The sequence below is a fragment of the Perca flavescens genome, chromosome 24, assembly GCF_004354835.1.
Source record: "Perca flavescens isolate YP-PL-M2 chromosome 24, PFLA_1.0, whole genome shotgun sequence".
Taxonomy (NCBI): domain Eukaryota; kingdom Metazoa; phylum Chordata; class Actinopteri; order Perciformes; family Percidae; genus Perca; species Perca flavescens.
Window position 1 is genome coordinate 13,089,128 of NC_041354.1, and position 26,944 is coordinate 13,116,071.

The 26,944-nt window shown below is 39.6% G+C and overlaps 1 protein-coding gene across 1 annotated transcript in view; it reads left to right on the top strand.

Moving 5' to 3' along the window:
- The window catches only part of LOC114550668 (cilia- and flagella-associated protein 47-like), a 28,484-nt gene extending 2,600 nt beyond the window's left edge, over positions 1-25,884 (top strand). Inside the window, exons 3-17 of the mRNA XM_028571427.1 lie at positions 655-766; positions 3,508-3,561; positions 4,056-4,153; positions 8,092-8,267; positions 8,457-8,564; positions 9,793-9,904; positions 10,294-10,398; positions 11,420-11,576; positions 11,696-11,779; positions 12,958-13,105; positions 14,116-14,300; positions 15,792-15,966; positions 22,368-22,529; positions 23,927-24,092; positions 24,854-25,884. Of these exons, the coding sequence (XP_028427228.1) occupies positions 655-766; positions 3,508-3,561; positions 4,056-4,153; positions 8,092-8,267; positions 8,457-8,564; positions 9,793-9,904; positions 10,294-10,398; positions 11,420-11,576; positions 11,696-11,779; positions 12,958-13,105; positions 14,116-14,300; positions 15,792-15,966; positions 22,368-22,529; positions 23,927-24,092; positions 24,854-25,045 (2,034 nt within the window). The 3' untranslated portion in view covers positions 25,046-25,884. The remainder of the gene's footprint in view (positions 1-654; positions 767-3,507; positions 3,562-4,055; positions 4,154-8,091; positions 8,268-8,456; positions 8,565-9,792; positions 9,905-10,293; positions 10,399-11,419; positions 11,577-11,695; positions 11,780-12,957; positions 13,106-14,115; positions 14,301-15,791; positions 15,967-22,367; positions 22,530-23,926; positions 24,093-24,853) is intronic.
- Positions 25,885-26,944: the final 1,060 nt, after the last annotated feature.

Consider the following 26,944-nt stretch of genomic DNA (forward strand, 5'->3'; position numbering starts at 1 on the left):
CCAGGCTAAAACAATGTTGCATACCGGCGCATAGAGGTCTTCTTTTAGTTTGTCAGGGCGTTTTGTGGTGTTAGGAATTATTTTTCTGCACATTTCCGCACTAACTCAAAACGTGCGTACATGTACACAACTTCCTGAGCTGGCGTAGGATTTGAGCGTGCCGTACGCCAACGTCCATATTGATAAATCTCAAAGTCACCGTGGTTTTGGGTGTACGCTGGAAATTTGGTGTACGCACTTTTGATAAATCAGGGCCAATGTCACTAAAGACATGAGGATACATCAATGTGCCAATCCATCAAGTAGATATTGAGATGAATGAAAATTCTGTCCTACCGGTAGAGCTAAATGAAAAGTCAAAGGATCACAAAAGTCAGCAGGCTTCATCCTCTGAGGACCTTGAATGTCTGTACAGGATTTTACAGCAACTTATCTAATGGTTTTTGAGACATTTCAGATTGGACCACAGTAGTGGAGTAACAGTGTTGCTCTGATTGTATATCCTTGCACCTATGTGCATTTTGAGCCATTTGTATGTGAGTGAGAATCTATTTGAATGGTGTGTGTGTGTGTTCTAGTGCATGTATTTCCTTTTTGTCTGTATTTATGGTTCTTCTCTTTTTTGTGTTTTTGTGTATATGCACATACACATAGGTGGTGACAGATCTATCTGTTGTAAGTGGCACTCCCTCCCTGGAGATTGAACCTGGTCACAACGCTTCATACACCCTGGCTGTGTCATCATGGAAACGAGGAAAACAGACGGGTGATTTTTTTTTTTCTCTGCATGTTTGTGATTGTGGGGGTTATGTGGTTAGTATTTGACGTGGAAGGCAGCTGCGCTCAAATGTGGGCTGACTGTTTATCAAATTCTATTACATTTGCTTAAACAGGCACACAAAGGCTATTACACTCTTGTGTCCATTGTTTAGATGTTTTAAGATCTACATTTGAATTATTTTTTGAGTGTGTACACCAGCTCTATTCACATGCCGGGATTCTGTACAGCGATGCCCGAGCTCCACACATAGAGCTGAGCCGAGATGTGTGTGCGTTAAAACTAAGGTTGGGTACCATTTGGATTTTTACGATTCCGATGCCGAAATGGCACTTTTAAAACGATTCAGATTCCTAAACCGATTCTTGAAAAACTGAAAAATTACATTTAAAAAAAGGCTTTTTAGTGTGGAGTTTTTTTAAAATTGAAAATAATTTTAATTGAACAATATATTAACGTTTTAAAGTACTTAAATATATAATAAGTAAACCTAAGTCACCTAACACATAACTACAATAATTTAACAAATAACAGTTACTATTACTATTATCAAGTAACAACAAAATAAATGATGTTGAGTTGGTATGCCAACCAGCTTCAAACTTTAGCAGTTCTTTTGCAGAAAAATTACCATATTTGCCTTCTCTGGGAAGATACTACACCACACCTGACTTATGGCATGTCCTGCACTGGAGAAAACTCTCTCAGACGGTGTCCAAGGGGTCTGTACACAGTTAGGAGTTTGAAAATTTGGGGAGGCTGTCCTGCCTCCCCCACCACCAGGCTACAGGGTATTGTCCTGAACGATAGTCTAGCAGAGCAAGTGTAATATGTTTACTAGCGATCACGTGCAGTGAATGGTTCATATGCTTTTACGTCCGTTTTGGTGAGCCCAGAGGGAAAATATGGCATTTTAAAAGTAGCCTACATTTACGGTAGCTAGCTAACGGTGGACTACAGAGAAAGTGTGATATTTTTACGTCCGTTTCGGAGCGTGTACAAAAAGCCGTCTATCAGCATTGATTGTAGAGTGCATGTTCAAGAATAGCGCGGACACGCACTTCACACCGCGAGTGGGCATGTGCACCACTAAGGCAGAAAAGGGAGGAAGAAAAAAGAGTCTGCCGCTGTCCGGAGCGACAGAGGGAAAATATTAAAAACTCAATACATATCAATGCAATCACCTGTGTAGACCGCCATAAACATGTAGAAAGCGATATTTCAATCTGCTCTGTCTGCTCAGTCAACCATGCTGTTTTACGCAAACACAGCTCTACTCTACAAATAGCAAATTTTTACAAACAAGCTAAAACAAAAGCTGTCGGCTTTTAGTCTAACTGTTTATCTTAGTTTGCCGGGAATCCGGAAATTTGGGCAAATCCTTGTAAACCTCGCTGCTGGCTGAACAAACCAAACTCTCTGCTAGAGCGGTAAATCTATGGAGGTATTATAAGACCAAAACAGATGCATCTAGCTACTTAATATGCACGTGAATGACGCGATTGTTATGTTCGAGTTCTTGATGATGATGCTGGTTGTATTATTTTGCAACAGCATCTTTCATTGCAAATGAGGCATACATGACGAATGCATAGCCTGCTTATCAGTTCATCATTAAAGCAAGGCTTTTGCTTCAGCCTCTTTGACAGTGACATGCTTACCTGACAACAGCCGTTTCTTTCTGCAAGCATTTTCCACCAATCAGGATTCTGCATACTACAACAATGTTTACATAATCACAGACTTTAACCATCACTCCTCAGTGAACTGCCTCCTAGTCTCAAATCTTTTTCTAGTTAAAGAGACAGTTATCATTATGGAGTTTTTATGTTTTTTTAGGAGTTTGCTCACACTAATACATGTAAAAAAAAAATATAGCATTAATTCAGTAAGAAAGTGAAAATTTCAAACAAGAATAGGTATAGGTATAAATTAATTTTATTTTCTTTATTCGAGCTTCCGGCCCCCAGTGTGTCTGCTAAGAAAAATTCTGGCCCTTGAAAAAATTTTGTTGATGATCCCTGGTGTACACTAATGTTGTAGTGTTTGTGTAGCATGCCTGTAAGCCGAACAAATGCTGAGCACATAATGACGGAATATTTTACATTGTTGCAACGTTAAAGTTAAGATCATGCTGGTTCTAGAGTTAAACTTCCCCAACACAGGATTTCAAACTACAATGGACTTAGGCTACTCGATACTTTCATTCAATTTTATAAGTAAATGCAAGATATGTTGCAATGTTTGTGATAACTTGGACCTGTGTCTGCATTCTCTTGACTGTATGTTTTTGAAGTGCCCTGAACTGAAGCCTTACATTACTTGTGGAGCAGTTTTAACATTAATGCTAGGGTGAGTTTTTCCCCTATATTGTCAGGATAAAATCCACAGTAAATCCACAGTTTGAAGCTGATATAGCTGAATATGAAATATAAGAATTTTTTGTTTGTTTGTGTGTGTGCATTATTGTTTATGTTTCAGTGTACAAAATTATCATTAATACAAAATATATAAATGCATTTATGTATAAAAAGGCGTTTGTGCTGCATGTGGTGTAGGAATAATTGGAAGAATGAGATCCCGAAAATTCACACTGCATTAACATTGTGAGATAGGGGAATCCTTGGCGGAGGTCTGCACTCTCCGAATGCCCTTGTAGTTATATATGTAAAACAAACAATCAAAAAAGAAAAAAAACCTGAACACTTCATTTACCACTTTTCCTGCAGGCTGTTTGTCATTTCTAGAAATTGAAGACATGCAGGACGCAGACAAGCAGAAAGGTAAGCTTAGTGTTGTACCTTATAGCCGCTTTCCGACCGGAGGGATTTTTGCAGTTCCCAGAACATAGCGTTCCTAGAACCCTTTTTTTCTCCTGTTCCGACTGGACCAATTTGGGGATTCTGTTCCTCTGGCCACAGTTCCTGTAACTCTTTCAGCTCCTACTTCAGGGCAGGGTCTTTTCCCTTTTCCGCATAGTGGTGGTTAGATGGCTGTTTTATAATAACAAAAGGTCAGTTCCTATGGCCACTTGGCCAGTGTGAATGCAAATGGAAAAACCGGTTTTGGGGATGAGTAGTTAGTAGAATTGTTTAGAATGGGGCTGTTCCTATAACATTCCTGCAACAACTTGGTCGGAAAGAGGCTATACACTGTACAAGAACCATTTAGAACTTTAACACTTTATGTAGAACTTTTTTGCCCAAGACTTAATTAGAATGTTAAGTATGTGTAAACGTGTGTGCATTTATACCGGATTTATACATGTGTTATCCAGGAAATGTACTTGGATGCTACGAGGTGCATTTCTCTCTAGAGATAACTTGTGAGCCAGCAGCACCCATCAAGATCATAGATGTACAGTGTTCTGCTCAGGTAAGTTCTGCAAACACAGCCTGTACTCTTAAAGGTACAATATGTAACATTTCTGCTTTAAAATGTCTAAAAATGACCATACCTATGTTATATATTTTTATGAGTTGTGTTCTTACACTATCCCAAATGTTTCCACCAAATGTCAAACCCAGAGAAATCTGTTATTTTATTTTCAGACACGGCACGTTTCCTTAAGTCGCCCGTCAGTGGCGTCATATAACCTTTCACCCTCCAGTTACTCTAACTTCCGTCAGAACACTGGCACCAAGATGATACGTTCAGGAGTAATTGTAAATCATACAATGTCGCATAAAAAAAATACTTGTAACCGTAATACTGCTTTTTTGCCATACAGCATCATTTTGTGATTAATTACATCCCACTTTTTATCACAGTAATACAACAGAGACCTTATCTATTTTGAAAGTTCAATATCGATACCAGCTTGACGTTACTACAACGTGCTAACGTTGATGCTAAAGCTTTGTGGGTAACATTATGAGGTTACAACATTGTTCAACATGCTAATAAAGTTATTTTTAGTATGACTGTTTCGTCCACAGCTAACAGGACTGAGCTAACCCACGAATAACTTCACTAGTAAGGTTAATGTTAGCTGTAGATAGACGATTAATCTAATGCTAATTTAGCCATAGTAGCACACCCCGGTCTGTCTGCCTCACTCCCCCAGCGCAGATAGACTCAGTCGGGATGACAGCTGACAACAGCCCCGGGACATATAGCTAGCTAGGTACCGTTAGCCCCCAGTCAGCTATCAGCCAGCTACTTTCATTACAGCAACCTCCCCGGCCAAAACTTATCTCCAGTGCCTGGTGCTTACGACGCAAACGGCAGTTTAATTAAACGTTGGGAAACAGACTATATCAGACCCAGCACCGAGTCACAACAGCGGCCATCCATAGCGGTAGCTACATCTCCGTAGCGCTACCGGTGTATGTGCCAAAAATCTCCTCCCTGCCGAATTTCGCCCCCCTTTGCGTTTAGCTGTCTTTACGGTTAGCTAAATTAACCCGACAAAAGGTGGGTTAAGCACCAAAACGAAAAGTTAAGATTACTGAAAAGTGAAGGGGAGATAATTCCGGGCAGCTGGGAGATGTTCTGCTGATGCACAACAGGCATTGAACGTCCTGGGTCGCCGTCGCGGAGATTTCCCCAACAATCCCCACCCACACCCGTCTCTCAGCCTCGTTTAGTAGCTAGCTAGCGTTACAACAAACCCCGTCTGCCCCGGTGTTGTACTCATCCAAAAGTGACATTGATATGTGAAATATTTTGTGTTTTAGCTGCTGGCTACTATTAGCTTGCTGGCTCACTAGCTAACTGGTCAGCTACAAATAAAAATCTAATCAAGAAAAACGTAATTATAAAACTCCCATAATTCCACGCAACTTCCCAACGTCATCAAAAGTTCAGTTTTACCATCCATTGTTTTGGTTGAGAGACCCCTAGCGGCAGAAGGTTACATATTGTACGTTTAAGTGGATACTCACGAACTCTGATGCAAATTACCTTCAGTGCCGCAAAAATTAGCATCAGTAATTCTTTTCAGTTCAGGGGAGTTTTTACTATGACTTTAGATGTAAATGAGCACATCCACAGTTCATCCTGCTGAATTTGGAATATTTATTTACTGTATTTGAAGAAAAGACTCTTTTGTAGCTCTAAGAGTGTATTCATCTTTTCAGAGGAAGTTTCCATGTGAGGAAATATTATATGACCTATTGGTGTCAACTCAGTGATTTTAAGTTATGAAAAATAATTGGTGGGAGATTTTTGGGAAAACACCAAGCTTTCACTAACCTCATATTTCAGACAGTTTCCTCTGCTGCAGTGATCCCTCTGCAGTGATTATTCTGTTGCAGATGTTATTTGTTTTAATTTACAATCCCTCCTCCGCTAGTTTGCACCTTTGAACAGTACATTGCTGCTTTTATTCCATTTTGACGCAGTTTGACTTATTACCAAAAAGGGTAGCACATTCTTAAATTTCCTCCTTAGGTCTCTAATTGCTGCTGTTTTAAAAAGTACAGTAACACAAAGATTGTAGCTTGAGTTGGCAAAAGCACATACTCTCCAAAATCACAAAAAAAAAAAAAATCTTCTTTCAATTTAATATAAATTTTTCATCTGGTAAGAATGCAAATGCAGTAGTCAGTTAAATTTGTATTTTACAACAACACAGTTGTAGCCTATATATATGTCTGTGTGTGTATATATATATATATATATATATATATATATAGGGCTCGTCCGCTTGTCCGGGACAAGTGGATTTTTTGTAGGACAAGTGGAAGAGAAATTTACTTGCCCCAATGGACAAGTTAAAACTCAAACAAATCAAAATGCCACTCATTTCGTCAATGTTACAGAATTGAAACAAATACATATTTTACCCCACAATCCCGGGCAGCGGGTCGGCGGGCCGCTAACGTTAGACCCAGCCCGCTGTTCAGCGCATTCTCCGAAAGCGAAGCAGCATGAAAGCACGGCGAGCTAGCCGGTGTTAACTTGCTAACTCCACCTTAACGTTACCTCCTCGCCACATCGTTCACAGAAAACAAGCTGAAAACAGAAGTCACTCGTGGCGATAGCAATGTGCTTTGTGTGGATGAAGCATTATATACGTTATTATGTGCCACTCATTCCGTTTATGTTACAGATTTTACTTTACCGATTTGAAACAAATACATTAACTAACGTTAGACCCAGCAGCAGCGGGAGAGCGGACCGCTGACGTTAGACACAGCCCACTGTTCAGCTCCTTCTCTGTAAGCGATACAGCATGAAAGCACCGCGGAACCAGCAAGCCAGGCAGCGGTGTTAGTTAGCTAACGTTAGCATGCTAACTACGCTTTAACGTTACCCGTCCCCACATCGTTCACAGAAAACGGCGAATAAAGCTGTCACTCGTGGCGATAGAAGTGTGCTTTGTGCGGATGAAGCATGAAGTTAATTTGACTCTTGACGGCTGGCTCTCTGTCTCGTAACGTTACTAGCTGCTCCGCTACTCGTTTGTAGCGGATTAAATATCAGGTAATAATCAACTGTAAAGTAGCTACACCTTTTTAAAGGATCCCTTGGTAAGTGAAATTGTAGAAAGAAAAAAAAAAACAGGTTGACACCAACATTTAGTGGCAAAATCCATTGTTATGTCTACAAAATTATTTTAGATATAGTATAAGTTCAAGTCACCACTACCTCTGGTCAAAATATTGAATTAATATTTCAATATATTGACTCAGTATCTCAGAATATAAACAAAGAATATCAAAGTAATGAGAAACTATAAAATATTGACTTAATCTCAATATATTGGCTTAGTATCGTAATATATTGACTTAGTAACTCAACATATTGGTTCAGTATCTCAATATATTGACTTAGTAACTCAGAATATTGACTAGGAATCTGAAAGTAATGAGAAACTTTAAAATATTCACTTAGAATCTCAATATATTAACTTCTGCACACCGGCGTGCAAAGTATAACTTTGTATTATGAGTCTGGAGATCCTTTTTTCTTGTTGAAGGGGAAATCTATTCTTGGGACATTTTTGTTTCTACTGTTTAAACTGAATTGTATTAATGTTGATGGTGTTTGGATGCTTTCAATGGTTTCTTCAAATTCTGCATTAGCAAAACACAAAAAAAATTATAAAATTATTAATCTTTACCTGGACAAGTGACTTTTGTTCATGGACAAGTGCCTCAAAAAGTTAATGTCAAGCCCTGATATATATATATATATATATATCATATTATTGTTACATTTCTAAAATGCAGGCTCTAAAGTAGTGTTTCTGCTGCTGGCCACTATTACTGGAAAATGTAATCTTCCTTTTACACTTAGATCAAAAGACTATCAGAACATCTCAGGGGAAGAAAACAGGTGTCATCTTTGAAATGCTGTCTTCCTAGAGCTCAGTTGCCTTAGAGATTCCTGTCAAAAACCCACGAGGAGAGCTGCTGATGCTGGATGTGCACCTGGAAGGAGATGACCTAAGTGGGCCCAACTGGGTTTCAATTCCCCCACAGGAGACTCTCACCTACAAAGCAACGTTCTCCCCTGGCAGAGTAGGAAAGAGCACAGGCAGGTAAGACTCACTGCATTAAAGCTGACCCGACCTTCTTTAAAGGAGGAGGTAAAATGCCCATTTACCATTCATTGTTTGGAATACAATATATTACAGTCCATGACCATGAGCTTGGTAATGTAATATACACAGTAATTTATTTGTCTATTTTCAAGTGTTTTAAATCTGAAGTACACTGTTTCCTGCCAGTGTGGTGTTCCAGTCAGAGTTGGTGGGGGAGTTTTGGTATCAGCTGGAGCTTTATGCTCTTCCTCCTCCATTCATCACGCTACCACAGGCCTGCTGTCAGTTGGGCAAGTAGGTGTACACACACACCAAGACGCATAATATCTCAATGCAGGCTTATTGGCTTAACATAGGTGTTTGAGTTTAAGGTGTGCCATCACATCCTTGAGCCACCATGTATGAGATGTTGATAGTCTTTATTCCATCTGAGGAGAATCTGTCGTCGAGGTAGCAGTGCAGAGAAGGCCACAACTATAGCATTGTTAACAATGACCTTCCATCTACGACCAGGACGGAAACATATGGCTTTGTGTGCCAGTATCATGCCTACATCTTAAACAATTCTCATGCACTCAAGGACTTCATGGTTCAATTTGATTTCAATACTTTGGGTCACGATCAAATTTTGATTCAATATTGATTCAATACGATTTATTATTGGTTCAATACTTTATATGAAATCAATATTCATACACTTAGGTGACTGAAATACCCAGAATATTCATAAGATGTTTTCTGATATTTGTGAAAATATTATGTGCGTGTGTGTTTGCATTTCTTTAAACCAATCACTATGGTCTTGGGCGGTGCTAAGCTCCATTTGCTAAGACGGTGTATCTGCAAAATGGACTCGGGAAGGAAGTTGTTTTGGTGGCGTGTAGTATTTTTGTTAATTACGTTGGTACTACTGAGGATCGATTAACGTTAAATCAAACTTTGGTACCTCGAGGGTGGGATTTTATTTTGTGTGGTGTGTAAAATGTTCTTAATAAATAACAAAATGTTCTAAGTAAATAGGATAAATAGGTTTGGAATTATTTTGACAACTGAAATATTTTTTTTGTTATACAGAGGGAAATAAAAAAAAAAGTACCATTGGTTACCAGAACCTAATTTCAGGTATCGGTAATACAATATGTTTTTTTAAAGTAGCAAGTAGTCACACTGAGAAAAAATAAGTCATGTATAGAAATTGTAATGCAAGATGCGTCTATAATCGTTTTATCATCGCATCGTAGCCCTCAGAATCGAATTGTGAGGTGCCTAGAGATTCCCACCCCTAGCATGATAATGATGTCAGAGAGATAACTTACCACAATAACAGAATAATGAATAGCGATTATAGCTGCATATAAATCCTGCAAACTGCTTATTATCTCAGTAAATTCTAAATGCAACATTTGTGTCAGGAAGCTTATCTGGCATTACTGTGTGTGTGTGTGTGTGTGTGTGTGTGTGTGTGTGTGTCTGTGTGTGTCTGTGTGTGTGTCTGTCTGTGTGTCTGGCGCGCTTGTGTCAGATGGACCAACCAGACCATTCCCCTGGTTAACCCAACAGCTGAGACTCTGGAGCTGATTGCAACCAACAGTAACCCCAGAAACTACACACTTGAAATGGATCCAGGAAGTACTGTAAGTACTCACACTCACCTTTGTGCCTCATCCTTACTTTTATCAGCTCAGTATTCTGTTCCATTATTGCAGAATAAAGCTGAATTTGTCACAGCATACTGTACATCTGAAGTTACCTTGTTCCTGCAATTGATTTACCATCGTTTTCTTTGTAGTTCAATGAATATTTGATTTGTTTAAGATTACATACATTTCTTAAAACAGCCATACTGTATAAGACACTTGATAACACAGTTGCTTTACACTGTTTTTTACTTGCTTTATATCTGGGTGGAAAGCTGTAGGTTGCCTAACAGTGGGATTTAAAGGATTTGAGCATGTGTGTGTTTATCCTCCCTAACTGTCCCTATTAAAGTTATTTCATGTGTTTGTGTGTGTGTGTATTTCAGCTTATTGTGGAGCCCCACTCCTCCACCCAGCTTGGTGTCCGTTTTAGTCCTTCATCCATCGGAGAGGGGAACCACACAGCAAAGATCACTTTCACATGCCCTCAGGTGTGCATATATACACACACAAACACACAGAGAAAATTGATTACATTAATCAGTGTCTCTTGCCTTCCACACACACACACACACACACACACACACACACACACACACAAGAATATATTCGGACACCCATAGGTGCAGGTGCAACGGCTCAAAACGACTTTGATCATAAAGACCTACTTTGGATAAACAAGTAACAAAATGTTGCTGTACTGGCAATACGGTTTGGCCACAAAGTAGATGAGACAGTCCCAAATGGGGCTTGGCTACTTAAAGTTCGACATGAAACCGATCTGAAACCAGAAAATTACACGCTTTACCCAGCCTTATCAATCTAAAAATATGATTCATGGTTATAGTGAAGAGAAAATGCATACTGCCATTTTCCCTCCGAGTTTCATCTTTTGTCTTTCCTCCTCTGTATTCCCTTCATGCGTTCTGATTTCAATTCAATTCAATTTTATTTATAGTATCAAATCATAACAAGAGTTATCTCAAGACACTTTACAGATAGAGTAGGTCTAGACCACACTCTATAATTTACAAAGACCCAACAATTCCAGTAAAGCCCCTAAGAGAAAGCATTTAGTGCGACAGTGGCGAGGAAAAACTTCCTTTTAGGGAGAAAACTTGGGTGGTGAGGAAAACTTCCTTTTAGGGAGAAACCTCGGACAGGCTCAGGCTCCTGGTAGGCGGTGTCTGACGATGCCGGTTGGGGGTGTAATGAACAGTGGCAATAATAGTCACAATAAAGAAAACTATGACTAGAAATAGTAGTTGTAGTAGTTCATGGTGTAGCAAGGCACTGCAGGGCGTTACAGGGTGTAGTAGGACGTAGCAGGGCACTGCAGGACGTAGCAGGGCACTGCAGGACGTAGCAGGGTGTGGAGCAGGACCACAGCGACAGCTGCATCATGATTTAGGTGCCACCCTAATCCAAGGAAAACTGCTGGGCAACTCATTTACTTCATGTCTCTCCCTCTGGCCACTGTGTATTTGTTAATCTGTCTCTGTCTTTCTTTAGTTGCGGGAATGGTGTGTTTTGTTGAGTGGGCATGGCCTTATTCCAGAGAGCGAGGAGCCTCTGAGCATCTCATCCCTGATTGGCTCCAACGCCTCCATCACCATTCCCTTCACAAACCCCACTGAGCTCCCAGTCGTGCTCAATATCACACTCACAGGTCACAGCTACTCCTTGTCTTTCTCTAACAGACACTTTCTCACAAATTTGTTCTCGTCGCATGCATATGACACACTCAGACATAATCTCACAGTGTGTGTACTTGGTATTTCTTCTCAGATGAGGACCCAAGTGGGGCCTCCAATTTCTATCAAGTCACTAAAGACAAGGAGGTCTTCTCTATCCCTCTGAGCCACACTGAAGGTATGTTAACTGATACGATTTTCACCACATTATGATAAAATGTTCATTAAACCAATTTTACCAGGCAACACATACAGTTCCCAAATTGAAGTACTATGCACTATGGCTTGAAATACATTTTTTGAAGCAAAATGAAACGGAACTTTAAAGCTGCTCTGATCAAATGGCTATGTATAATGTAAAATGGGTCAATTGTAGTGAAAACCCACAGAGAATTATCATTCACCTCAACAGTTACCTTTAGCTCTACAGAGTTGTTTAGCATATTTCAACCAATTGTTCCTTTTTTGTGGACTGCAACTGTTTTGGTTCACTCTCACCGCTCTCATCAACCTTGTTTCCAGCCGCAGCAGACAGCAGTTTTCAACGAAAAAGCTAAAGAGCCAGATATTTCCCTCATGAGTGTAAACTAAAGCAGAGATAAAATCGCTCTAACTAACTATTAATGTGTAAATAAACAATTATTTACTAACATGTAAGCAATAAGAACTTTTTAAAGTAGTGATATGTCAGATGTGTTTTTGTCAATTTCTGTTGCCCTACTTGCCAAGAAAATCAATTAATACAGCTACAACATTTTCTGAAATCTTTTAATGTTGTCTTGGCTGTGTTTAAATTTGACAAAGCTCCTTTTAGTTGGCAACAAAACAGGTTAAAAAGTGATCCAGCAAAGATTAAGATTTGATAGAAGCCATTATGTGGCTGTGGGTAGAAACTGGTCATCTACCAATCGGAATGTTGGTGGTTTGATCCCTAGCCCTTGCAGTCTCCATGTTGAAGTGTCCTTGGGCAAGAAGCTGAAGCCCAAATTGCTCCCACTGCTGGGTCATGTGTGAATCTGGCACCTTGTATGGCAGTCATGTCTAGTCATTAGGACTAGAAAAGCACTATATACTGTAAATGCAGTCAGTTTACCATAAATGCCCTTGTATCTAAGGCTTACCTAACTGACAGTAGGGGATGTGGAGAGCTATTAGTCTTCATAAGCTAAATAAATCCACCACTCCTCTACATTCTAAAAAAGGTAAGTATTAGTTCTGCAGATGTCCACATTAAAACTATTTCAATGTATTTTAATTAGCCATGGTTACCAGAATGAACATTTGTATTTGTCATTTGGTTCGTAAGCAAAAAACGCTTTAGAAAATGTTGATGGCTGTCCTTCATCTTGGCTGCAGGTATACAGATCTGTGAAGGGGACCGTCTTGATGTGCCTGTAGTGTTTGCACCAAACTCTATGGAGATTAAACAGGTCCGGCTCTGCATCACTGCGAAGCCCTGCAGCCGCCCAAGCAACAACAGTACATTCAGTACAGACGACGTGAGGTGTGTGTGTGTGTGTGTGTGTGTGTGTGTGTGTGTGTGTGTGTGTGTGTGTGTGTGTGTGTGTGTGTGTGTGTGTGTGTGTGTGTGTGTGTGTGTGTGTGTGTGTGTGTGTGTGTCTTTTTGTCTGCATAAGAGGCTATGTCTGAGTCTATGCCTGGTCCCAGACAAGCTTCTAGACATTCAGTAAAGCTCATTAGCATCTTATATTACAACATCCGGGTGGGTACACAAAGTGAATAAGAGTTACTTGTCAACAAAACAGGGAAGTGTTGAAAGTGCTCAGTACAGTTTTGAGCTCATCAAAGATGTTCTATTCCCTACAGTGGAAACAGTATAATGTAATGTAATGCCTACTCTGGATCACAAGTAGCTGTGCTATTGCGCATTGGGCGAGAAGCAGGGTAAATCCTGAACAAGTCGTCTACACAGCTATCACACTCTTTTTCACACCTTGGAACACTTTGAGGAAAACCATGCTGGCAAAGGCACCATAATCCATTACTTTTACAGTAATGGCTTTAGCTCAGTTTTTTTTATGTTTCAATGTGCAAAACACATAATGCAAACAGGCAAACTGACTCTTAAATATAATTTTGAGGCCAAAAATAGGAATACTGCCTTTTGTGTTAAGGATTTTGAAAATTCAAACTCATTTGGGACAAGGAAGCCAAAGTAAATATAAAATACTCAAATAAAGTATACATCGTTTTCATTCTTAATCTTATCTTCATAATTATTTGATTCAATTGTGATTAATTAATTAACAACAAACAAAGGTTGGATATTCAATCCATTTAGTCTTTAGTTAATAAACGTAGCAGCTATCCTTAGCTCTGTGAAAAATCAAATCTGATTTCTAATATGCTGTACACGGCTGTTGGTCTGGTTTTAGATTTTGGCCTGCCACAGATATCCTATTAGGAAGATGCCTGGCATGTTTTTAAATCCAGTTATGGTTCATTACTAATCCCAAGTACTGTGTGCACTCAATATCAAAATAAATATTTCAGGTCAGAGCAGGAATTGCCAACCATCTGTTGGATTTACCCTATCCGTGGAATTCCCATGGAGGTTCCTGTTGAGAACGCTCCACTCACCGTGATCCATTGTGAAGCGGGGTGCACGCTGGAAAGGAAGATGGATGTACTGCTCACTGGATGTGTGCTGGGGAATGAAGACCGTAAAGGACAGGAAGGTGTGTGATTTGTGAAGAGTCCCAGTGGTCTTGCAATATTAGAAAACACTTGTGAGGATAATTTTTTAAATCTTGTTACAGTAGGGGATATATTTGATATCATAATTCAGAAAATGTTTAGTAGTTGACTAATAGCAGTAGTTGTAGCACTCCAAAAGCAGATAGAGGAATACTTTTCAGAAAGATTACCAAATAATGACAGCCTTTTACCACAAATTAAGATGACTTGAAAATGTTTTCTACTCTCCTCTGAAACTGTTTCATTTTCTGTAGGCCTTACAAAACATTTGATCATGACCACAGCGTTAAGTGATGGACCTAGACCTAGAATTTATTCAAAAAGGGATTCCTTAATTTCTCTTCCAATAGCAATTCTGATACCAAAACTCAGGGTGTCTGCGTTTACTGAGTACCGATCCAATACCAGTGCTCTATTTTTCCTAAATGTTAAATGTGTATTACACTTCCTTGCTGCATTAGTGTAGTTGAGATCATTCTTATGTAAATTATTGTGAGGCTGTAAAAATTGAGCAGTGGGGACTATATCACATAGCGAAGGTTGGAAACAAAGACCATTCTGAGTCTTTTTAAGTTCAGGGTCAATTTTTTTCTTTTCTTTATAACATTAGCTAACCGCATATGGCATTGTTGGTACTTCCGTTTTTGCAGTAAAAGCTTACCACTGACTCCACAGTAGAATATATTTATTGTGAAGCACATGCAGGATGTGGATGTGTAAAATAGTAACTTGACACATTGACATGCGCTCACATATGAACAGAGCAGAAAGAAAAACAATTTATTTAAGGAGGAGTGTTAAGGAGGCCGATACCGATCTGAAGTTTTGGATAAGTGGATCCCAATCTGTAACAGCAAACTGGAGTGTCCTATTTTATGACTAACAAAAAATCCTCAGTATGCTTGAATGAAAAATAATGAAGCATCAAATCAAACAAAAATTGTAGACATTTTAATTTCTCAAAGTAGTTGCTTAAATCCGCTCAAGTACAGCAGCTTATAGTGCATTCCATTTACCTCGCAACTCGGAAGCCGCTGGGAATGACGTCACACCGGGGATTAATGCGTTCCATTTACAAGTTGGATTTTCACTGTTTTCATTAGCTCTAGCCAGGTTAACCATTGTTAGCAATGCCAGTTTGTAACAACGCATTACGCTGTTTTTTGTGCATACAAACGGCAACCGTGATTTAGTGAGACACAAATAAGACAGAAGGGCTTATATCTATATGTTACAGCTTTCACAACTGTTGATGCACAGAGCAGCCATGTTGGATTTTTAGCTTGGGGTACTCTGTGGTTGTCCGAGTTCCGAGCTCGGAAATCTGATTTCAGGGGGCGTGGATCCGACTTTGACCTCGGAAAATCCAGCTTCTGATTACAAATGGAACGCGTCATTATGTTCTCTTTTTTATTTCTGGTGGTTCTTGCAGCTGCTCAATCACCTTCTAATTATTTCTTACTCCCGGACAGTTTCCTCAGTGATGGTGGAAGACTTCCTGTGTGCGGTTCGTTCAGACAGCAAAACGGAGCACTCAGAGGTGGAGCACTGCCTTTCTGCCTCCGTCGATGCAGTGAGAAGGGACCCTGAGACTGGCATCGTATCACTCACCCTTAATCTAGTCTACACTCCTCTCAGGCCATGCAGGTTACAGTACTACAGACACACACACACACACACACACACACACACAAAAAAAACCTGTTCAAAGAAAATGTGACACATTGACAAGCACGCAGGAAAATTAAATATAAATAGTAAGAGGAGGAATGTGTCTCTTTGTTGCAGAGATTCAGTAGCTTTGGAGTTAAATCCTGTTCTTCTCCTTGTTAAACCTCTCAATTGGTTGTGTTGTCAGCTAAAGCAAACAAACACCTTGCACACTCGAGAGTAATTATTACACAAATGCACATAGAGAAAAAGAAACCATACAGGCACATTTTGAGAGACACAAACCACAGACTCACACCACATTAAAAGCCAAAAGACCAGCGAGAGATGTACACATACACAAACACTCATTTGAAGAGAGAACTGAACATACACAAACACACACACACACACTCATGCTTGCGCGCACACACACACACACTCATGCACGCTCACACACACACACACACACACACACACTGTGAGAGTATTATGCAGACTGAGAGAGGCACACAACACCTCAAATGTTAAAAAAGCACAGACAAAAAGAAAAAACACAAATTTGTACACACTCAGAGAAACAAATATGCACACCTCTTTTGTGTGGGGGGAAAAAAACATAAGGATGCTAATAATAAGTCCGAAAAACAAACAAGCACATACAGTACTAGCACATTCTCACACACACAGACACACAACAGGAAAGAAGGCATACAAACACAATGTGTTTGTTTCTCTCTCTTTCTCTCTGCAAATAACACACTTGCATTGAGCGTAGTGAGTAAACACTGCATTCATTTATCTCTTGTCTTTCTCCCTCTAAAGTACAGTCTCTTCTTCCTCTAGCTTACTCTTTCTCCCATCTTCTCTTTCTCTCTCTCTCTCTCTCTCTCTCTCTCTCTCTCTCTCTCATGTGGGTGTGACCTCTGCATTCATTTATAACTACTGTCTACATGTGCTGAGTCTTAATGTTTGTAGCTAAAGGATGCTCTAAAGGGGGAGGCCAGCTCATTTGCTGCCTCTGCTTTAACAGCACTTGCCATGTTAGGTCAGATCCCTATAGACAAGACATTAACTCTGGTGTGACCTTAAAGCACATTTGATACTTTTTAGGTTTAAAATGCTAGGGATTCTCCTCTTGCTTTTCTAATCAATTCACACATGGCTTTTTGAAGATCAGTTATAATGGCAGTCAATGAGAAAAGCATTTGGATATTCCTTTGACTTAAGCTTCTTACGTTTGAATTGTCAATTATTCACACACACTTTATCCTTGACGCTTTGGTGAGCCAACTTTAAGTTGTTGAGGCAATTCTTCTCATGTCAGATCACTGAAAAGGACACCATGGCATTAAAACAATTGTACTGGACAACGTTGTATTGACACTGAAAAATGTTCCACTGAAAAATAAAATGCAGGCATTAAAACCTATTTTATTCTATTTTGAGATTTTCTGCATGCTGATGGGTTTTTCCATGACGGTCTTCGGATTTCCGTTTCAACTTTCTGGCTATTTTTTTTTTTTTTTATGCCTGTGTTTTATTTTTCAGTGGAACTTTTTTCAGGGCCAGTACTTGTTTCAGTGCCAATACAACTTTTTCAAATAAAAGTGTTTCAAAGCCAATGTTATCTTTTTCAGTTAAGGTTTTATTTTGATTGCCAAAAAAAATCTTCAATGCCAAAATTTTATGTCACACCATAAAAAGAGGTTTAACTAATTCAACCACAATAATAATTGGACCAGCACTCCTTCCCTATATTCTCAACTGCTTGGATGAAATTATGAATATTCACCAACACTTAAAGGTCCCATGACATGGTGCTCTTTGGATGCTTTTATATAGACCTTAGTGGTCCCCTAATACTGTATCTGAAGTCTTTTTCCTGAAATTCAGCCTTGGTGCAGAATTACAGCCACTAGTGCCAGTCCCACAACGAGCTTTCCTTAGGATGTGCCATTTCTGTGTCTGTAGCTATTGAGGAGGAGAGAGGGGGGCGCAAGGTGGAGGGTGGGGGTGTGGCTTTGACCAACTGCCACAAAGTAATAAATGCCCGTCTTGTCCGGGTGGCGATGTTGCTGCGGCCTCTCGGGCACATCTCCTCAAGTCTAGAGAGGATTGCTGCAGCCATGGAGCGCGGGCCTCCAAACGCACCACCTACTCCTGTTGTGCCCCTTCCTCCTCCCCCAACTCCATCTCCGTCCACTCGCTCCATCAGGAGCACATCGCGCATTGCCACTCCCGGACCCTCAAGTTTCCAATCCCACCGTAGTTCAACATCACGTCTCCTTAAGTCCTCTAATATTTCCTCATTTATGTCATCAACACATCCATGATTCATGGAAATGTTGTGTAAAACACAACAAGCCACAAAGAATGCTGCAACTTTTTGAGGACTTTAGTGTAAAGTGCCTCCTGATCTATCCAAACACCTGAAGCACATTTTCAGTAATATTTTTCCTTGTAATTATGTATGGTTTGCAAAAATGGGAACTGCTGCGTCCGTGTAGATAAGGGAAGCAAGGTGTATGCGCGTTGTGCACACGCTACATTATGGCCAAGCATGCGCCCCTAAAATAGCATCTGAATAACACGCCACTGACTTTAGACCAGGTTTTTCCTGGTCAGTGGCGGAATTGTTTTCTGAAACTGCAAAATAGCACCAGGGAACGTTTGCGCCTCAACACGCCTCCTCTTTTCGCTGAACTGCCCGCGGGAGCGCAAATTCATTCCCTAATTTACCGACGTGCGTCTGTGGAGGGAAAAGTCCGCTGTGCGTCGGTTGCAAAATAGGAATGATACATGCGTTAGGGCCCTCAGTGTTACTTACAAATTGTGTGTATCCTTGAGGTCCAACAAAAGTGTTCAATACATTTCCTTCCTCATAAAACATGTACAAAGCCGATTTTTAAAGCATTTTAAATCCTGCATTTTTTACGTGCACTTGCTTGCAGTCTTCTTCTTTTCTGTCTTTGATGGCGAATTGCTGTGTTTCTGGGGGCATTAAGAAGAAGAAGAAGACATACTTAATTAATCCCCCAAGGGGAAGTTACATTTTACACTCTGTGTGTTACACATACTACACAAAGGCCTGAAATACACACACATGCCCAGGACCTATACTGTACATGCACTAGTTAGAGAGATATCAGCCAGTACCACTACCTCACAATAGTGTGAAACCATAGGTAGGAATGTGACTAGCGTCACCTGTGCACATGCATGTGTGTCCGTGTGCCCATGCACAATACAAACAAAACAGGTCCAACTCATAATAAAACAGCCCTATACAGCTACAAGAAGTCAAAAACTCATTGTTAAAACCACCTTTCTTACTTAAAATGAACACTGTACAGTGTTTCCTTTAGGATTTTCAGAACAACAACAAAGAAAGTACAATCATAAGAACTATAAGAAACATTCAGAATTGGAAAATGGTTTGATAAATATATTAGATAATAGGGATCCAAAAGAAAATTAAAGTATGTAAAGCAGTTACAAGTAGAAGTTTGCAGGTTTAAAATTAGATTTCAAAATTGTCCAAACGGCACAATTGAGTTGATTTTAAGAAAGTGCTGTAATTTGTTCCAGGAGTCGGGTGCACTAAAAACTGAGCTCACGAGCTCATGGAACATGAAGTAGAATGAAGAATGTCCCTCTGACTTGTATGTAATGGAAATATACAGTATGATCTCTGTCACAATTTATCTATTCTCTACTGTCCTCCTTACTGTACATTATATGTGACATCCTGCTGAGTGAAGAGTGCATTCATTTATCAGCTCCTGACTTCATCTGTGGAGGCCATTAATGAGGCGTGCCCTGGTAGGATCAATACCTCTGAGAGCTAATGAGTTCTCCATGAGGAAATGACGGGGGGTGTGGTGTCGCTAATCGGCTCTTCCATTATCTACGTTATTTCTCTGCCGTGGGTAGTGAGATGAGGAAACCAAGTATCACAAGCTAAAAGCGGGAACATTAAAGACCGGTTTAGAGAATCATGTTTCTTTAGATAAATAGGAATGCTCAAATTACCCTTTTCTTAGAGTAATTAGAGTGGAAGAATGACTTGAAGAAAAACATGACTGGCACGCAAAATCAGAGGTATTCATCTGCGTGCCACAGACGGCAAACTGTGTTAAGGTTTTTATTCCAGTTGAAGCCTAATGCAGCTTATTTCACTGATTAGTTCCTCTTCCTTTTTAACATGGTCCTGATGTGTAGCTTAAAGGGAAGATTTGCTACCTTTTAACGTGGATGTCCAATCAGTAGAGCTGTAGCAATTCCAAATTTTGCTATACAATTAATTGTCTCAGAAATAATTGCGATTAACAATATAATTGTCTGGTTCAGTCAAATTTTAAAAATATTTATTTATTCCTTTAAAACAAAGTTTTGAATGAATCCCAGGATACAACTTTTGGTTATATGACGGTTATGTGACCCAGATAATATAATAACACAGCCTATGAAGTAAACTTGACAATAGAACATGTAACCTCATCAATAAAAAAACAAAGCATTAATCATTAATAAAAAAACAACGCATTAATCATTAACAAAAAAACTGCATGTTTGATTTCTCTGGCTTGCTTGCTATGGCAACAAGTGACAGCTACCGCTAGCATAGCTTTAGCTCAACAGTTCGACCAATAATCACTTATATAAACAGAATCAACAATTACAACAGTCGTAACCCTTAGGACCTTAGCTAATGTTAGCTGACAAGTTGTGTTGTGTTGTGTTTGCTTTCGGCTGCTCAGGTTCTGGAGGCCCCTGCCACTGGCCATATCCTCCCCGCTGCAGCCACAGCCTCCCTCAGCCTCTCCTTTTTGCCTTAACCAAGATTCCATTACAATAAAAGAATGGCTCTTTTTTACTACTAACCTAAAATATATGTTACTGAAATGAATCAGAAATGGTGCTTGAAATGTTTCAGTATGCTTTTTTTTTCCTAAACTAAAGTAATGCAACCCACTTTTACAACACCCCCTATTGACCGGGCAAAACATTTTGTTTTATGAATAATTGGTGCTTAAATTTGTCGGACTTTCATTTCTGTCTTTCATATTTCCTTACAACATAAATAATATATGCTTTCATAGCCTAGTGATGTGATTGTCAGAAATGATAAGCCTGTTTCATGTGGATGCAAATTTTATTAAGGTTTCATGATTTATATGAGCAGAGCTTGCCGGCCAAATAGCTGACTACTCATTTAAGTCTAGCCAGCTACTTTATTATAGGCTAATACTTTTGATCAACAAGTTGCAATTCACTATGCCTGTATATTTTATGACCACTATAGCGCCTCTCTGTCTGTATCAGTCACGTGCGCGCACACAGCTGAGACGCTGCGTGTCTTGCCGAGTAGAGAGCGGAGAATCAGCTTCAGTGTTTGACAGATATTAGCAAAATAATTGATAACAATTACTATAATTAAGAATTGCATTGATTGCACAGACAGGGAACATCCTCATTAGACGGGCTACACCGGAAAACACCGGTGGCAGCAGTTTGATGATTGCGCATTAAAAAAAAGTCCTCTGAAAGCGCTGCATGTTCTATATAGGCTACAGTATGCCACAGGTCATTTATAGGCTTAATGAATGAATGAAATAATGAATTAGCCTATCATTATTTAAATTTAAATACAGCAGAGCCATCTCTAAGACCCACTGCAAACACACACACTAAAACAGGCAATGTTGTCAAGTTAACTGAACTGTCATTGGAAAATGCAGCCTCACTGTAATTGACAGTTTAAAATGTCAAAGAATGCCTTTTTGCTATTGACCAATATGCAAACTAATTTCAGATGCCCAAAATCACGTTTTAAAAATAAAACATGATGTCATAGAAGTCCCTGCAGTAATAGCCTATATAAGTGTGTATATTTCTAAAACATTAAATATCATTGTGGCATGTCTTGTTAAAACTTACATTGAAGGATTCAATAAATAAATAACAAATAATGAATTAGGTTTAGTGATTCTTAATTTCAAAAGTTCTGATCAGTCAGGAATAACTGTGGCTTTACTGTAAATATGAATAGCTATTTACAGACTGTGTGGACTAAAACACACAAAAACCATAATTCTCCTTTGCAATAATTCAGCACATTTACAATCGGGAGGCAAACTCATTAAAATATTAAATAATTAAGGTCAGTGTAAATGATGGAATATTGGCATTAGAACGTGCCAAATAGCAGTCTAATTTACAATAATTTTGTGTTATGTTAGGTTTTAAAAATAGTATGTAATGTGTGCAAAATAGAGTGTAAATACAGAGTTTTGGTGGCAGTTGAGTATTGTAACCAATTGAAAAAACTGTGTGTGTGTGTGTGTGTGTGTGTGTGTGTGTGTGTGTGTGTGTGTGTGTGTGTGTGTGTCCAGGTGCTCAGTGGTACTAGCTGTGCAGTGTGTGTCCGGCGGGATCTGGGAGTTTCCTATTACTCTCATTACCACAGAGCCTCAAGTGGATGATGTCATCCTCACTGAAGTCACTGAGTTGGGCAAGACTTCAGATGTTGGCTTTCGTCTGACCAGCACCACCAGGTGTGTGTTGACTCGCCTATCTTTTTTTTTTTTTTTTTTTTTTTTTTCACTCTTATTCCATTCACGTTTTCTTATAATTTAATACAAACTGCAATTCACTACACCTATAACATTAATAGGGTTTTCCCATGGGCACTTTTGACTGTGCCATGCCAAACCATGCCTCGCTGATTTGCGTTTCCATTACTAGCCCGAGACTAGTAATGCAAATGGGCCTTCTCTGAGTAGGTCCAAAGCTCGCCCAACTGCCTCCAAGCCGGCTGCGGTGACGTCGCGCTAATCGCAGTATTTTTGTAGCTTCTAATTGAATCTCTGAATGTGGTAATCTGCTTTTTTCAGTCCCTCCAGAAAAACGCGATTATGCAATCACATAATTCAATGCATAATCAGCCAAAGTCCGCATATTTATGTGTGGCCCGCATTTTTTCAAATACGCCGCACTTTCGCCGCAAAAAACTCAAATATATCTTAGCAGAAAGTTGAAAAATGTTGCCTTTACTTCACACAAGAGCAGCCATTTTCCCCTGTTGCCATGGGAACTTTATAAAGTGACGTAATTACGCAACGTGAACATCATCGAAAAGCAGGGTGTTGGGGGAATCACTTTTTTTTCTCTTCCCGCTAGCCTGGGTAAACCCTGACGAACTTCCGGCAAATTTGAGATTTGCTCTGCAAGTCAGTCTGGCGAAGAGCCCATTCAAACCCATTTCCAATGTCCCCAAAATCCTTTAACATTTTTGAAGACCCAACATTTCCTGATGTTGCTGCTTATTAATAAAAGCTTTTAAATAAAAAAATAACAGAGGACTTTTATTGTCAAGAAGTAATAGGAAATTATACATTTTATCCAGCGTTTTACAGCCGCTCCTTTGACCACTCAGGCTCGCCGGCTTCTAAATGGCAAAAGCAGATGTTGTGTTCCCCGGGGACCTCTGTGCCGTGGGGGCAGAACAAAAACACATCAGAGAAAGTGTCATAATAAGATCCAACACACAAGATTCACTCTCAGTGGTTTCTGTGACATGAGAAATACTTTCCGAAAGCCAAAAATACACAGAGCTGCCTTTGAGCCGTAGCCCCGAAAAGCCACGCCACTAAAGACACACCTTCAAGATGGTAGCACTGTTGTAATGGAAATTCAAATCCCTGCCGTGCTGGGCTGATGTGCCAAACTGAGCCGAGGGAAAACCCTATTAATGCAGCTATATTGCCCTTTTTGATCAAAGTTTCAAGAGCCTTAAACTTAGGAACTAAAGGTTTTTGGCACCAGGAACTACTGTAGAGGAACTACATTTAGTTCCTTGTTCCTCTGGTCAAAAATGTAAAGTTCCAAGGATCCTCATCAGGTCCCCTGAGAAAGGTCTTGTGGTGAAAAGTGACTAACATTCCCATTCCAGGAGGCCAGAGCCGTTCACAGCAATGTTCCTGCCAGGCAGCAGCAATGAGTTCACAGTGACTCCAGCCTCAGGGATGTTACCTCCTGTTGGTTCTACCGGAGCCCTCATCACTGTGTCCTTCACACCTACCATGTACAGCAAGCACAGAGCAAGACTAACCATCCAGGTATTTCAATTATTTATTCTCTGATAATCTCACTGACTGTTGGGTCTATTTGTAGTTTCAGTTTTATGGTAATAAATTGTACTAAATGTCTAAGAGGTCTTTTTTACCGCTGCATCACCGGTCATAACATGTTACCAATAAAAGTGTTTCAGAGTTATTATTACTTTTAGGAGTTTCGAGTAGTGCAGAATTGTACAGTTTCTGTTACTTTTAAAAGTGCCAAGTAAGCCAGAAGCAGGATTTCCAGCTGCAGATGTGAGATGCCACGATACTGGCCATACCTGAACTTGGCGTATCGGGCGATACCGAGTACCGATCCGATACCAGCGTGTCATATATTTTATTGTTTTAACAACTGTATACTACTATCCCGGTATGGATGTGATATTATTTCTATCTTTGTTGTCGGTCTGGCTCAGGCTCTGGCTCTAAACTCTTTGTGAAACATGAAACATGAACAAACACAAACAATGAATGCCACAGAACGTTCTTTTATTATCCAGTTTGACAGTCAGTTATAATGGAAAAAGAACATAAATAAACTACTTCAACGTAGATTTTCTTTAGGGCTTTATGACGTGGTATCGGATCAGTGCATAAACTCCAGTACTTCCCGATACCGATACCAGCGTTTTAGGCAGTATCGGAGCCGATACTGGACCATCTCTAGTTAAAACCATGCATATGCTCAATTACATATTCACCATACAAACTCAGTAATTATCAGTTGAATGATTGACAGCTTACTTCTCTTATTACAGGCAGCAGACATGCAGTGGACCTATGAGGTAAGAGGGAAAACCCCTCATGACTCCCCACCCATCTGTACCACATCCCCCAATGCCAGCTCTTCTGTGCTCCGTCCAGCCAATGAACAGCTCCAGAACTTTGTGGTTCGGAACCTTCGGCTTCCCGCCCTGGCTAACTCGTCCCCTCTCAAAGTCCGCAGATAAAGGACATTCTCACTATCTCCTACAGCTAAGGATCGTCATTTGTGTCTTAACTTTCTTTTTTACTTTTAATGTTTAAATTATAAACACGGTTACTTTATTTATCCAGCAACATGTGTTGTCTTCAAAGAGATACCTTTATATTTTAGTTTGGACAGGCACATATTGCTGATGCATCATTCATCATTTGTCCTTTTTTTTTCTCTTAAAATGGCTCATTAGTCGTGTTAGTGTTTCTTATCAGCAGTTCTTATTAGCTATTTTTCTGCTAATACAAAAATGTTTTTTGTCTACCTTGTGGCAAGTGAAGGACATTTTTGAAAACTCTTGAACTTGAAATTTGGAAAATAAATTGCCCAGTTCTTTGATTTGAAATCAGTGTTCATCACTGCTAATGTATTTTGAACTGTAATTAACCTTGAAGTAATGCCTTCATTTAAACAATACTCTCCAAAGTCATCATCATACATGTTGTAACACATTTGGCAAAAAAACTCCACATGCAAAATTCCTTCTGTAGCTGCTTTCTTCATCCCCCTGTCTTTCTTTGTGATTGGAATGAATTGAAAGAGTCATTGTCCCTGACGTTTTACACATTTCAGCAGTTATCAGACGTATGATAAGCAATAAATGCCAGTAATGGTTATGGTGTCCCTATAATGCCTTAGAGTAAAATGTTACCAACCTTGTTTTATTCATCCCTTCTCTTATGATCCTGTTAGGCAGATATTGCCACCCCACATTATATTACACCAACCAGGACAACCTTGAAATACAGTGCAACCTTTCTGAAAATCTCAGTATCTTCTTCTATTTAATAAATCAAACCACATGAGCCTTAAGAGGTTGCCCAGTGTGTGGGCCTGTGTGCATACAAATGTATCCTACACAGCACACATGGCTGTTACGCTCTTCTCTTGAATCTGTAGCATCTATGATCTGTAGCTGCATTGTCAGCTAAGGATTTTTAATAAGTCTATTTCAGTTTCATAAATATTGTGTCTATAAAATAGTGTCTATAAAAAAGTATTTGCCCTTCTTGAAAGATACCATGTTGTGTGGTTTTGCAACACTAAATCAAAGAAGATTTAATGTAAAATACTGGCAAGCTGAGTTTGTCCTTCATAAGATAAATGTCCATACATTAGTGAAATTATCCATGTTAGCCATCAAATTATTTTATGGTGCTGCATCTTACATACAGTATATTGTGCAGTATTGCAAGCACAGCAATGTTGGATGTTGCAAACCCTCTGTGGACTGTTGAACACCCTTTCCATGAAGAATATGGAATCTTCTCTTCCTCTGTTCAATGGCACATTTCAGTGACACTTGTTAACTTATGTACCCTTACAGCTGGGGGGAAACTTCTTATTTCTGTAGTCTAAAGGTTATGCTAGAAGGTTATTAGTTTTTACGCCATGTTGTCCAACCACGTCGGAAAGCAAGTCTTAATAGCTGTTCTGAATGGCCATATAGCCACATAGCGTCAATATCAGTTTAAGTGTACACTAACAACAAAAATGTATCCGCTACCGACCAGTTTTGCTTTAGCTATTGCCATGCTACTGTTCCTCACGCAAGCATCATCTAATGTTACCCCCACATGGGGCAAACACGCGCAGAAAGAATATATTAATTCTAACCAGAGAGAAACGATCAAATTAAGCATTTACATGGTTATTAGGAATAATATTCCTAATATTTTCCGATAGAACGGATTATCAAAGGTTTACACCACTTCTCCTAACCAGTTTTTAGTATTTATAGTGCTCTTCATGACACATGTAACTCAAAATACGAAAAGAAAATACAAGGAAAATGACTCCAAAAATGAACTAATTGCAAATCAATCAAAAGGCATGTGTTTCTGGCATCACAGCCTCCTCCTTTCTCTCCCCC